Source organism: Cannabis sativa, unplaced genomic scaffold (genome assembly GCF_029168945.1).
Source record: "Cannabis sativa cultivar Pink pepper isolate KNU-18-1 unplaced genomic scaffold, ASM2916894v1 Contig1, whole genome shotgun sequence".
Classification (NCBI taxonomy): Eukaryota; Viridiplantae; Streptophyta; class Magnoliopsida; order Rosales; family Cannabaceae; genus Cannabis; species Cannabis sativa.
The window spans coordinates 1,181,779-1,194,981 of NW_026870037.1; the positions used below are offsets into that span (position 1 = coordinate 1,181,779).

Below are 13,203 nucleotides of genomic sequence, written 5' to 3' on the forward strand. Positions count from 1 at the left end.
AAACATATTAAACTATTAGCATGTAAAATTCATGCAAACATCAATCACTTCAAATTTCTTATATTGATAACTAATCAGATTGTAAAGAGTTTTATTTAGGGCATAAAACCCAACAGGAGATTGGGTTCTAAGGAAAGTTTTCCAAAATACGAGAGAAGCAGGAGCTGGAAAATTAGGTCCGACATGGGAAGGACCTTACAAGATCTCAAGGATAGTCGGACAAGGAGCTTACAAACTCCAAGCATTAGATGGATGTGATATAAGCAACAGTTGGAACGCTGTTCACCTAAGACAGTATCATTTCTAAACTATCAAATTTATTTTCAATTTAAGTCATAATTTCTATCATATTCTTTTCACCTTACTGACTTAAGCTTAGGAGGATCGACGGCAAAGCCGTCGACCGCACCCTCTGACATTTCAGGATCCAAATACAAACGTCACAAGACCTTGGTAATAGACCGTCAGATAAAAAAGTTTCAATCAGCTGAATTATTATTATTATTATTATTACATCAACTATAGCCATTATTATTTTTTACCACATACTATTTATTTCACACGCATATATATAAATACTACTCATTTAAACTACTCCTAATGCAAACTCGATATTTATGCATTCTTCAAGTCAATCAATGCAATGAAAAATCAAAATTATCGTCGATACACAATTTCAATTTTTTGCCAGTTAGCGTGACTACTCTTCAAGTCAACCACACTTGACTCAAAGAGTAAGGGACAAACTGTAGTAGCCAAAAATTGCACCAGGCTCAAAAGTCTCTTACGGCCCAAATCGGAATTACAATCCTTTAAAACCAAGTCATTAAATATAACCCACTCATCCAAAATGCCTTGGGCTTTAACTAAAATACAAGGCCCAAACGAGCCCAGCAGCTACAAGACCAATCTAATACAAAGGATAGGAACGAGTCTATAACTAAAGCATAAGAATCGATCCTTCCTCCTGGAAAATGGGAAGACCACTTCCCACGTTCGTTCTTCAGAATAGGGAAATTCAACCATCAGAGGCTCTATAAAAGGAAAACCTAGGAGTCCTGAAGGATCATCTCATCTTCACTCACTGAACACTCACTCGAGCACTCACGCAATACATTACTATTATTATTATCAGTCCTTCTCCATCAGTGTACTGTGGAAATATTTATTTTCTATCTTCTTTATTTATATTCTATTTTTCTTTATTCGAATTATTTACTGACTTGATCGTTGGAGTCCCTTCGTCTGGCACCATCCCAGTGTCCCAAGGTCTCAACAGTCCCTTTTTCCTTTGTTCTACAAGTTGTCAGTGCCCGCGATCCTTCCATTCCGATCATTGTAGATTTTGCCCTCTACAGTATATCAGGTATGTTTTATCAACACAATTGGGATATTGTTAGACCTTTGGTAACAAAAGTGGTTTTACATGTGTTGAATGAAGAAGGTAATCCTGTTGTTTTTAACAAAACACTAATCACTTTGATACCAAAGATTAAGAAGCCGAAAACAATGAATGACTTTCGTCCTATAAGTTTGCTTAATGTTATCTACAAGCTGGTCTCAAAGATGCTAGTTTCTCGGTTCAAAACAGTTCTCCCTCTTATCATTTCTGAGACTCAAAGTGCTTTCCTCCCAAATAGACTTATCACTGATAATGTTCTTGTTGCTTTTGAACTTATCCACATTTTAAAACATAGAACACGTGGTAGAAAGGGTTATGCTACTGTTAAATTAGATGAGTAAAGCTTTTGATCAGGTTGAATGGTCTTTCTTAGCAGTTGTGATGGGTAAAATGGGTTTCAATGTGTGTTGGATCTCTCTTATTATGACATGTCTACCTACCAACGAGTTCTCTTTTCTTATCAATGGTGATATCTTAGGATAAATCGTTCCTCAACGAGGTTTACGCCAAGGAGACTCTCTTTCCCCTTACTTATTTCTCATATGCTCTGAGGGATTATCTAGATTATTGAAATATGAGGAAGATATTGGGAGACTCAAAGGCTTGGTTGTATCTCGTCATGCACCTACCATCTCTCATTTATTATTTGTAGATGACAGTCTTTTATTTTGCCAGGCAGATGACGAATCATGTGGAGCTATCAAACGTGCATTAGATATATATCATAGAGCATCTGGTCAACAACTCAATAATGACAAGTTCGTCATGTCTTTCTCTCCAAATACAACAGAGGCGGCTAAGCTTTCTTTCCAATACATTTTGGGGATGCCAATCTGTGAGTGCCATGAGAAATATTTAGGCCTTCCCGCTATTCCGAACATGATAAAAAACAATTATTCGGCAATATAAAGGAACGCATCTGGAAGTTAATGCATGCTTAGTCTGAGAAGCTTTTTTTAATTGGTGGCAAGTAGGTTCTTTTAAAAGCAGTTGTTCAATCAATTCTAACATATGTTATGAGCTGTTTCAAGCTTCCAGCAAACTTTTGCAAGCAAATTGAGACCATGATGGCTAGATTTTAGTGGGGTACATCAATTGATAAGAAAAAAATTCATTGGAAAAAGTGAAAGTTTCTTTGCGAGTCTAAATTGGAAGGAGGAATGGGTTTTTGTGATTTTATTCATTTTAACCAAGCAATGCTTGCAAAACAAGCTTGGCATATCTTTCAAAACTCAGAATCATTTCTCAGTCGAATTCTCAAAAGCAAGTATTTTCCCAATAATAATTTTATGGGGGTTGAATGTTGTGGTATATCTTCCTTAACATGGCAAAGGATATGTTGGGGACGGGAGCTTTTAGTAAAAGGTCCTCGTTTGAAAGTTGGTGATGGTAATAACATTGTGTGTGGTTCAAATCCTTGGATTCCACAAAATTCTAAATTTTTCCCACTTCAATACACTGGCTGTGATATTAGCAAAGTCTCTGAATATATCAAAATGGACAAAGTATGGGATTTGGATAAATTGCAATCAAATTTTTCACCTATTGATATTGATTATATCATTTCCATTCCTCTCCCATTTCATTATGTCAAGGATGAATGGATTTGGCACCACAATGAAGGAGAATACTCTGTGCAATCAAGTTATAGGTTGGCTTGTTCTTTAGCTGAAAAAGAAGAATCTAACTGCTCTTCCTCAATGGAAACTTGGTGAAAAACTTTCTGGGGTCTAAACCTACCACCAAAAGTCAAAATTTAACTCACTTCTGCTGCATGTAGCTTATGTTCCAATGCTTGAGAATCAGTTGGGTATGCCATATTTAGTTGTAAGCATGCTAAAGCAGTTTGGAGGTACACTAATTTTGCTTTCGATCTTCAGGCTGCTACAGGGTTGAAACCGACTGATTTTCTGTTTAATTTGTCCAAAACATAACTGATTTTCTGTTTAATTTGTCCAAAACATACCCCAAATCTGATATGGGAATGATTTTTTTGCACTGTGGTTTATTTGGTCGGACATAAACAATTTCATTCATGGAAAAAACACTCAAAAGGCGCCAAAAATCTATGCGAAAGCTGCTGCATATCTGAAGAATTATCAGCAACTTTAACATCAGCTTTCTCCTGCTGCAACTTTGCAGTTTTCTGGTGTTGCAGACCACATTCCATGGCCACCTCCTCCACCAAACTGCCTCAAAATACTAGGTAATTCCCACATATGTATTCTATTGCACTAGGTATTAAATTTTAAATGCTTATTTAATTTTTGAAAAACTTTTTTCCAAAATAAATTTAGTTAATCAAAATAAGGCATAAGTTTATGGAATATATGTACTCCAGCTGAAAATTATTATTATTATTATTAATGCAAGTAATTTTTGTGCTAACATCTTGAATTAATTCATGTACCATTTAATCCCAGAGGACCCTTAGCCACAAGAGCACGAGTTTTTTCCAGTGTCAGCAGAGGCCAATTTATGACTACGCTCCCATTCATCCGTAGAAGCGGCTTCTGCGTGAGGAACGTGGCGAGGATGTTTCTCTCTCTTGTCACCCTTTATCTGCTTTAATGCATGCTTAAGGGCAGGTAACAAAGCTTCCATGCACTCCCCAACTGCGTTTGGATTCCCAGGCATGTTGATGATCTGAATATACAACTATGTTATTCAAGAAATTTTCACCAAATGAAATTTCACCAGGACAGTTGGAGACTCGAGATTTTCTAGATCTTTTTATCTTTATGAGGAAATGACAATGTCCACGCAAAAATTTAAATTCAAATATGTGATGATGGAAGAAGAGGGGGAAGAGAGAGAGAGAGAGAGAGAGAGCATACCAGTGTCGATCCCCTTATTCCAGCTGCTGAGCGTGACAGCATAGCAGATGGCGTCACCTGTTTCGAAAACAGTAATGACACTTATATGACCAGTAAGAAAAAAGATTATGCAAATCACCACAAGTATCAGTGCACTAGAAAATTGGCAAACACAACACGAGCACAACAAAATCAACAGAACTTGGACCAAATATGATAAACATAAGATATTTGAAGTGCAGTACCATTCAAATCTCTCTTTTTTGATATTTTAATGTAATGTAATTCACATTTGAACATGCACCACTTGTTGCTAGCTCAAGTGGGTGCCTAAAGTGTTCTCAACTGGGAATCGGGGCCAACTGTTTGTTATAAAAATAATATGACAAGCAAATGCAGTATACTTATATAGGTAAAGGTTCAAATGTACTACAAGATACAGCATCTAAGTATAATGGCAAATAAGGTACTAGCTTTCTAGCTTCCCATTCCCCAAAGTCCTGCTCCTCCGATACCTCCCTCTTTCTTCCACCCCCAACTGCATTCTTCAATTTGATTTCGATAATAACAATGAATCTGGTAAAAATAACAATAGAGGGAAGCTCACCTTCAAGCTCTCTTGCATCATGACATACAAGAGTCCGTGTGTTTCTTTCTCAATACACAACTTAGTTGCTTCAGGGGTTACATCCCGAGGGGAGAAACCAGTGCCACCTTGATCAGAACAAAAACTAATGTTATAAAAGTGTGACTTCAAAAGTAATGATGAAAATCTTCTCAAAATACAAAGGGAAAAATCCTTGTGTTTAAACCGAAATGTGAATACAATTTTTTTTGTTTTACCAAGGGTGAGGATGAGATCAACTTTTTCAATATCACTCCATTTCTGCAGAACATCTTTGATTTTGCTCACATCATCAGGTACTGCAGCTGTCAAAACAACTCTAGCTCCTCCTAACTTTCCTGCTGATGAATTTACAACAGAAACTGCTCTAGGACCACTGCAAAGTTATAGATCTTGTTGTAAGACATTATGTACTTTTATAAAAAGGACTCCAGCACATGCAACGCGGAGAGAAACATTAACTTGTTGACTAGCACTTGGGTTATTCTTTGCCATGACAAGACAATTATCAGTTTCCTTGCTTAGGAATCAGGACACATATATTGCACATATTTCAAAATCGCCTGTTGAAAATATATATGTAGGAGTTTTGTTTTGGTGGCAGTGTGCCTTTTTGCTCCTAGAGCGTCTTTATTTTTGATTGTACATTATAATAATTTAGGACCCTATAATTTTTTATAAAATTCTAAATAATTTACCATGCCGCTTCAAAACAACTTGTTTCGTGTGTGTATAAAACAAACTTCAAAACAATCTATTTAGTTTATTCAGCACATGAATGAATTACAATCTTAATTTTTTTATATGATGATATACAATATAGTTATTTAGAACTTACCATAAAAATTTGAGAAATTCTGTATGGCACTGAAAAAACAAAAGAAAATGTTGTGAAACTTGTTTTATATGAGTGATAAATTGTTTTGAAGCTTGTTTATGTTTTGGCACATTAAATTATCCAGAATTTCACAAAAAACTGACCGAGATCTTAAATAACTAACTACTATATATGCTGTCATATAAACAAAATAAAAAAGTTAATTTCACCATGTGCCAAAACAAAGATACTTTTATAATAGGGGCAAAAGGCACACCCTCACAATATAAACTCCCATATATATTTTGAAAATGATCTTGAAACAAATATTTAAAAAAGAGTAATCAACAAGTGAACATGATAATGACTTAGATTTTATTTCCTACAGGCTGGAATTCCAAGGACTGGAAATGGAAATTTTATTTCCTTGTTTGGAACTCCATGGACTGGAAATGATGGTGTGGAATATTGGGAAATTTTCCAGAGGGTCGGCATAGCATTAAATATGTTGCAAAGCATTTAGTATTTCCCATATTGTGCTTCAAACAAGAGTAGTACCAACTTTGCTCTTCTACTTTGGCATCAATTAGTGACCTTATTGAAAAGTATTTTCAATAAGGGGTATCCAGATGCAAGCAACTTTCAGTGTCGACCTTCAAAATCCCCAACATTAGAATGGTATGATGATTTAGTAATATAACCCAACAATGCACTTGTTGGAGTATTGAGGATTATCTTTTCATGTTTCTTTACTTTTTTTTATTGTTGGGAATAGTGGAAATGAGTGAGGAGACATTGATTTACATCAAAAAAACTCCATGGACTGGGAAATTTCCCAAGGGGATTGGCATAGCATTGAATATGTTGCAAAGCATTAAGTACTTTCCATGCTTGAGCTTTAAAACAGGAGCAATACCACTTTGCGATTCTTTGGCATCAACTAGTGACCTTATTGAAAAGTATACTCAAAAAGGGGTATCCAGATGCAAGCAATTTTCAATGCCAAACTTCAAAATCCCCAGCATTAGATTGATATGATAATTTAAGAATATAATCCAACAATGCAGATGTTGAAGTATTAAGGGTTATCCTTTCATGTTTCCCTTTTCATTGGGAACACTGTAACTGAGTGAGGATACATTAATTTATATCAAAGAATTTAGCCCTTCCTATGTTTTCCACTGACGAGCAACATTAAATTTTTCTCTATTTTCTTTAGCATCAATACGGTAATCTATTTGTGTATATATAACAAGGATTGTATCTGCATGCAATTAAGTTTTGAAACTGCTACCCAAATCCCTGTCCCTGACTCCAGAACAATCAGATGCTAAACCACTTAAAAGGTATGGCTAGCCATTAGGATGGTCTCCGGGTGGCTAAAGTAAACATCCTTATAGAAGAGCATTCACCCATTCAATCTCAAACTTTGAGAAGGAGGAACATCAACTCTACTATCAATTTGGCATCCAGAAAGTGACCCTATTGAAGACAATAATTCAAAGAGCTGTACCTAGATGCATTGGTCTCAGAACCAAGTTTCCTATTGGATTTTCAAGAAAACAAATATAGATGATAGATTAATATTACACAGAGCCAAGCCAACATCACTTTAAAATAGCAAATTCGTATGCAATATAGAGTTTCATACCTTCTATCTGGTCCAGCCCCCGATGCAACAGTATCACTAACTGTAAGAATAGCTAATCTGAATTCAGAATCATTTGTACTTATTTCTTTTTTGGCATTTGCTTGCAATGTAGAAGTTGGATTGGATGTGGGAGGATTTTTGCCAATAGCAACTCTGCTTAAATCGGAAAATATGATGGCTGACACAGAAGAACCAGCAGGCATCACACTTCCTGTTGCTGGTAAATCCAGTAAAGCATTAGCAGATTTCATACTCAAAAGCCGGCTGCTCGTCTGATGACCAGTACTCTCAGCAACAAAACTTAAATCGCCAAAAAGAAAATGAAACATAATAAGAAAAAGATTAACCATTTATTAAACGTGCCAAAGGAGGGGGAAGAAAAACCAAGTATTGTGGAAGTCCAAAAAAATAACAGAACAGAAAAGGTGGAACTGAACCCAGAATATTTACGAGTATAATTCAAGATGACAATTTCCTTGCACAACTTACCCAGCCTTGCCTGATCCATCATCAACCTCCCACCTAACAATAGCACGATGAAATTCTGGACGGACTGGGTCTGTACTTAAATGCTGACAAAGACGGGCCTGCACTCTATAAATAAGAAATAAGGACTTTAGGGAAATGATCTAGTTCAGAGTTTTTGATTTAGCAAATGACTTTGTTTATCTTGTTTATAAACATGATTAATTGAATAATTCAACATGCTGTGTCAATTTTAAAATGTAGATTCAAAATTGGATAATATATATATGTAAAGACAGACAGACAGAGAGCTTCCAGCAACCTTAAAAGATGAGGATTTGCCCATCCAGAAAGGCGGCGGATGGCAGGTACCACAAAGAGATGGAAACAGACTAGACTGCTCACTGGATTTCCCGGCAAACCAAATGCAAGAATCTTTTTCTCTGGCCTATCTGCTGCAGGTTTAGCAATGATCTCAGCAAATGTCAAAGGTTTTCCTGGTTTCATGTTAACCTGAATAGTCAAATCAATGTTAGTTTTGGTTTTTCACGTAAGGACTTTGGAGCTCTTGTGTTTGGTGTTCCAAAGGGTTTGCTTGTGTTACTTTCTAGTGGTTGATTTTTTATTTATTCATAATTATACATAAAATATATTTTTCTTGGAAGAATGCCTGGACCAATTTCGTATCATGTCTACATTACTTCGAGATAAAAAATAAGTTGTTTCCTATCAAAAGTTTTCTTCTTTTCTTCCAAAATATATAAGTCATAACAACAAATTATAACAACTTGCAAACACAATATCAACCTTTATAATGTATAAATCGCATGACAGCAGTGGAAGAATAGTTAGACTACGTCTATACAAAACTAGTCTACCTTACTGAAATACACTGTTCCTCTCTTTTTGAGAAGTGGCTTCACAAAATCCTTGTCTCCCATGGAAACACCACCAGAAGTTAAGAGAATATCAATACCAGCAGAAACTGCACCATCTACAACTCTCTCTAGTTCACCTTCATCATCTTTTACGATATTCAGGTCAAGTAATTTGCACTGCTGCTCTTTTGCAGCTGTCAATATCATAGCTCGATTTGAATCCCTAATCTGCAGAAGAGTTGAATTAACTTCACAGCTAAAACTGTCCGGAACACATAGGAAGAAAAAAACATTGACAAAATTCCAATGCATAGAAAAGATTTGGCAAATATGACTGAAATATAATCCAACATTAAACAAAAATGTAGAATTCTTGTAGAAAATTCATTATCGACAATGAATAATATATTCATTTTCTAATTATTTGGGTAAGTAGACACACAAAAGACGGTACTGAACACAATAAAACAGAAAGTAAAAACAGAGAAGAGCAAAGGAAAAACCTTCCAGTTAAGAGAGAAAAAAAAAATTTAAACAAAATTATCTCATGGATTATCAGAAGTATTTCAAGCTTTCATGTTTTACCCTCATGGGAGGCATTAGGTATTGATATAGATGAGTTTCAATCTACAGTTCTGATTGACAATAATTGCAAACTGAAAGCTTAAAGCTATCTCTTTGCATCATTGTCGCTAGAAAATTTTGAAAGGACCCCAGGGTTGAAGTTTGAGCTTCTCCAATAGACATCCAAATCTAATACCTGGCCACGACTTAAGCACTTTGTTGATGGATCTACAAGTTCGTCTCCAGTAGAAAGGACAGCAACAGTTGGGGGCCGGTACACCTGTCATGACAATAACAGATCAGAAATTTGCAGCAATAACACGCGCAAAGTAAACAAAGTATATTATTTAAATACCTTCACCATCATTACTCCAACAGTGGCAAGCAGGCCAATTTCTGAGGCTCCAAGTCTTTCTCCATGTTTTAAGACTACAGCATCTTTTTCAATGTCACATCCCTGCAAGCAAATACATGAATGAACTTATTAAAATAGGAACTAAAATAAATAGCGTACTACATTATCTCTGGGAATCTTTACAATGCTTCTTTCAGTCAATAATAATTATAGACATATATAAAGAAAAGTAAATAAGTACAAAAGCTTGCAATAGCCATTCCACATTGCATGCTAAAACAACTCATTTTCCCTTGATAAAAGAGTTATTTATAATTGTCTATTCCCGCCATTCTTGAGACATCTTACATATCCATAAGCTCTCATATTTGTGATATGTGAAAAGTAATATGCTTATTTTGATTTATGGGAGTAGATATCCATTTTTATAAATTCAAAATTATTTTGTCATATTACAACCATGCAATATAAACAAATAAATTTGAAAGTTTAATCAGCATATTGTCAAGTAATGATATTATACCACCGGGCGGATATCTGTTCCTTTTCTTGTTTGTACCAATATTCTGACTCGTTTGGATTCATGTGAAGACTCTTCAATTTGTTCAGTGTCTTCAACTTGAACAACAGCATCAGCTCCATCAGGTATTGGTCCTGAGCAAAGGCCATACCAACAATTGAGGGCACGAACAGACATTAAAATCTATTCACAGAATGAAATTAAGTACAAAAGCTCGCAAATGACTCCAAAGCTCCATTATGCATTGTAATCATCGGTATCAAGAAGTCCTCACTTTTAGGGGAAAACAACAAGTAACTCCAATGATATCATTTTGAATTAGCTAAGATATTGCCAAGTTAAAACAGTATTATATTGATCAAATATAAGAGTCAACAGAGTCGACAAAAAAAAAAAGAAACTTAACTTATTTATTTTATTTTATTAAAAAGAGGAGAGTAGAAAATTTATTCTGCTAAGGAGTAATTGCTAATGAAATTCTTTCTATGGAGAAATTGATGGTCAGAGTATGAAATATTATAAATTACACTTAAAAAAATTAAAGAGTAGAAATTCTTTCTATGGAGAAATGATGGTAAGAGTATTGATTGTAATACACACAAATCGCACACACTTTTTACATAATGATATGTGTACCCAATCTCAACCACATAATCAAAAGTGACATGCTCCCTACTAAAAAATGTCTATGGCTAAAACTAAATAGACACCATTGTGTAAATGTGAGTGCAAACTGAATTGAATATAGTCACTTATTAAATATTGCTGATGAGTCAGTTGCTGATCTCAATAACAATTTCTAATATCACCTTTAACCAAAAGCCAGGGCTTGTATCCCCCTACTAGGCCTCCCTTAATTCCTCTATACTCGGAGTTAAACCTCCAACCAGATTTAAACTTAGTTTTATTATATGCATTACCATAGATAGATATCCAAAATCATTGATGCTCAAAAAGGTTACCAATTTCATGAGGAGCCAAAGGTAAATGGACCCAGTTCAAACCTCCTGAATGTGGTTTCACTATAGAAGGTGACTTATACAAGTTCATGGCACTAAGTTTCTAACACAGAGCCTAATGAAGTAAGAAATGACAGGAAATCTACTGCCGAAAAACGTGAGCTGTGAGATAAAATTTCTTAAAAGAAAAAATGATATGAAAGGCAAGTCACCTCCAGTTGTGACATATGCAACAGTTCCTGAAGTCAAAGTCACACCAAGTCCATCATTTCCAGCTCTAGCTTCAGCAACCACTGGGTACTCACCCGGCCCATCTGAAGCCACAACAGCATATCCATCCTGAACCCAAATGGTTTAGAACGAAAATTCATTGAATAGGAAACATTATATAAACTACAGAAGCTTAGAATCCAAATACACAAGCGAGCGCCAGATTTAAATGACATTTACGAAACCACAAATAACACCCAAAACCCAGTAATTAAATGACAAAAAAATCAAAGAAAAGGAATCCCAAGTGGATCAATTTACTGAATTTAAGGAGAAACTAAGCAATACCCAGCTGCTAATTCATTATGAAAAGTACCCAAAAAAAAGGCAGTGGATTATGTAAAGATATGGCTATTGTGTGACCTTAATAGACGCAGGATAAGGAGGCAAAGGGTCTGGAGCTCGAACGTCTTCAGCCAAGACCTTGCCAAGCGCATCGTAAAGTGGTACGATGACCGGAGGCAGACGCTGGGCAACTCCCAGCACCATTTGCAGAGCCTCATCGACTGAAACGATGGAGGTTTTGGTTCCCCTCCCGGTAACATCATTAGCTTCCATTGATGATGACCTTCCCGCTCGGATTGGATAGATAAAATAAGAGAAGAAAAATGTGGAGAGGAGGCTGACAGAGGAGAGGAGATGGTAGGAATACCCTTCAGACTTCAGAGTGCTCACTCTCTAAATATGGGTAAACTATTTTTTGAAATAAAAATTACATTATTTATTTATTTATTTGAATTATAATCACGTAAATTTACAAAATATATATATATTTAGAAAATTTTACAATGCAACCCCTTTAAAATGGATATATTGATACACTCTTATGTGTTTTAGCATCCGAAATAATTTTTTAGTCAAATTTTTTCTCATAGTCATGTACGTTATAGTTATTTAAGACATCCTGCAAAATTTTAAAAAATTTAAAAAAGTTTAACACGCCGAAAACTATGTTCAAACAGTGTGTTGCACGCGTGACTATTTTATTTTATACGCGTGTAAAATAGACTGTTTGAACAATATTTTCTATATTGTAAATTATTCCGAATTTTTCAAAATTTTGTAGGATATCTTAAATACCTATAACGTACATGAATATGAAAAAAAATTAGACTAAAAAATTATTCTGGGTACCGAAACAAATTAAGGGTGCATCAGTACATCTCTTTTTTAAATTTTTACTTAATACACTAAATTTTTTTAAAAAAAATAAATAAATAAATAGGTCATTTTTATTTTTATGGTTTCAATTTTTTTATTTATAAAAATACGTTATTTTAGGCTAATTAGATTTTTACTCCCGAACTTTTACATGTACCAAATCATGGCTCTGAATTTTTAAGGTCGTTAAAAATGCTCCCTAAACTATTGAGATTGTTGGATTTAAGGACTTTTGTCTAATATTAGTAAAAAAAAATCTAACATGGATGAAAGTTCAAGAGGCATGATTTAGTATATGTCAAAATTCGAGGAGCATAATTTGAAAGATATCAAAGTTGGAGAGTATGGTTTAGTACATAAATAATCTTTTTTTTTTACAATGAACTTTCATTGAATATAATCAGAGTTTAGGACATCATAGAGAAATGGAAGAAAATCATCCATTCAAACTAATTCGCCATCCACCCTGAGTGCACGAACTGCTAACTCATGTGCAGCCATATTGGCTGAGCGACGAACATGAATTAGAGATGCCTCAAGGGAAATTTTTAATGGTCAGAAAAGTTCAGGGGGCATGACTTGGTACGTGTTAAAGTTTAAGGGGTAAAAATCCTAATTAGCTGTTATTTTATAGTTTATTTCTAGTTGTATTGGCTTTCTCGTTATTTTTTATAGTTATTCACCGAGATTTTTAGAAATTGAATTAATAAATGGATAAAT

At 34.9% G+C, this 13,203-nt stretch overlaps 1 protein-coding gene across 1 annotated transcript; it reads right to left on the minus strand.

The window, feature by feature from the left end:
- Positions 1-3,720: 3,720 nt before the first annotated feature.
- LOC133032906 (molybdopterin biosynthesis protein CNX1-like) lies at positions 3,721-12,001 on the minus strand. The gene is made up of 13 exons (XM_061107372.1): positions 11,686-12,001; positions 11,265-11,391; positions 10,097-10,227; positions 9,574-9,675; positions 9,415-9,498; positions 8,655-8,882; positions 8,099-8,289; positions 7,801-7,905; positions 7,312-7,611; positions 5,062-5,219; positions 4,826-4,932; positions 4,240-4,296; positions 3,721-4,048 (listed from the first exon to the last, which is right to left on the minus strand). Exons 1-13 carry the CDS (start codon positions 11,878-11,880, stop codon positions 3,833-3,835), a joined length of 2,001 nt encoding a protein of 666 aa, XP_060963355.1. The 5' UTR covers positions 11,881-12,001; the 3' UTR covers positions 3,721-3,832.
- Between the last annotated feature and the right edge of the window lie 1,202 nt (positions 12,002-13,203).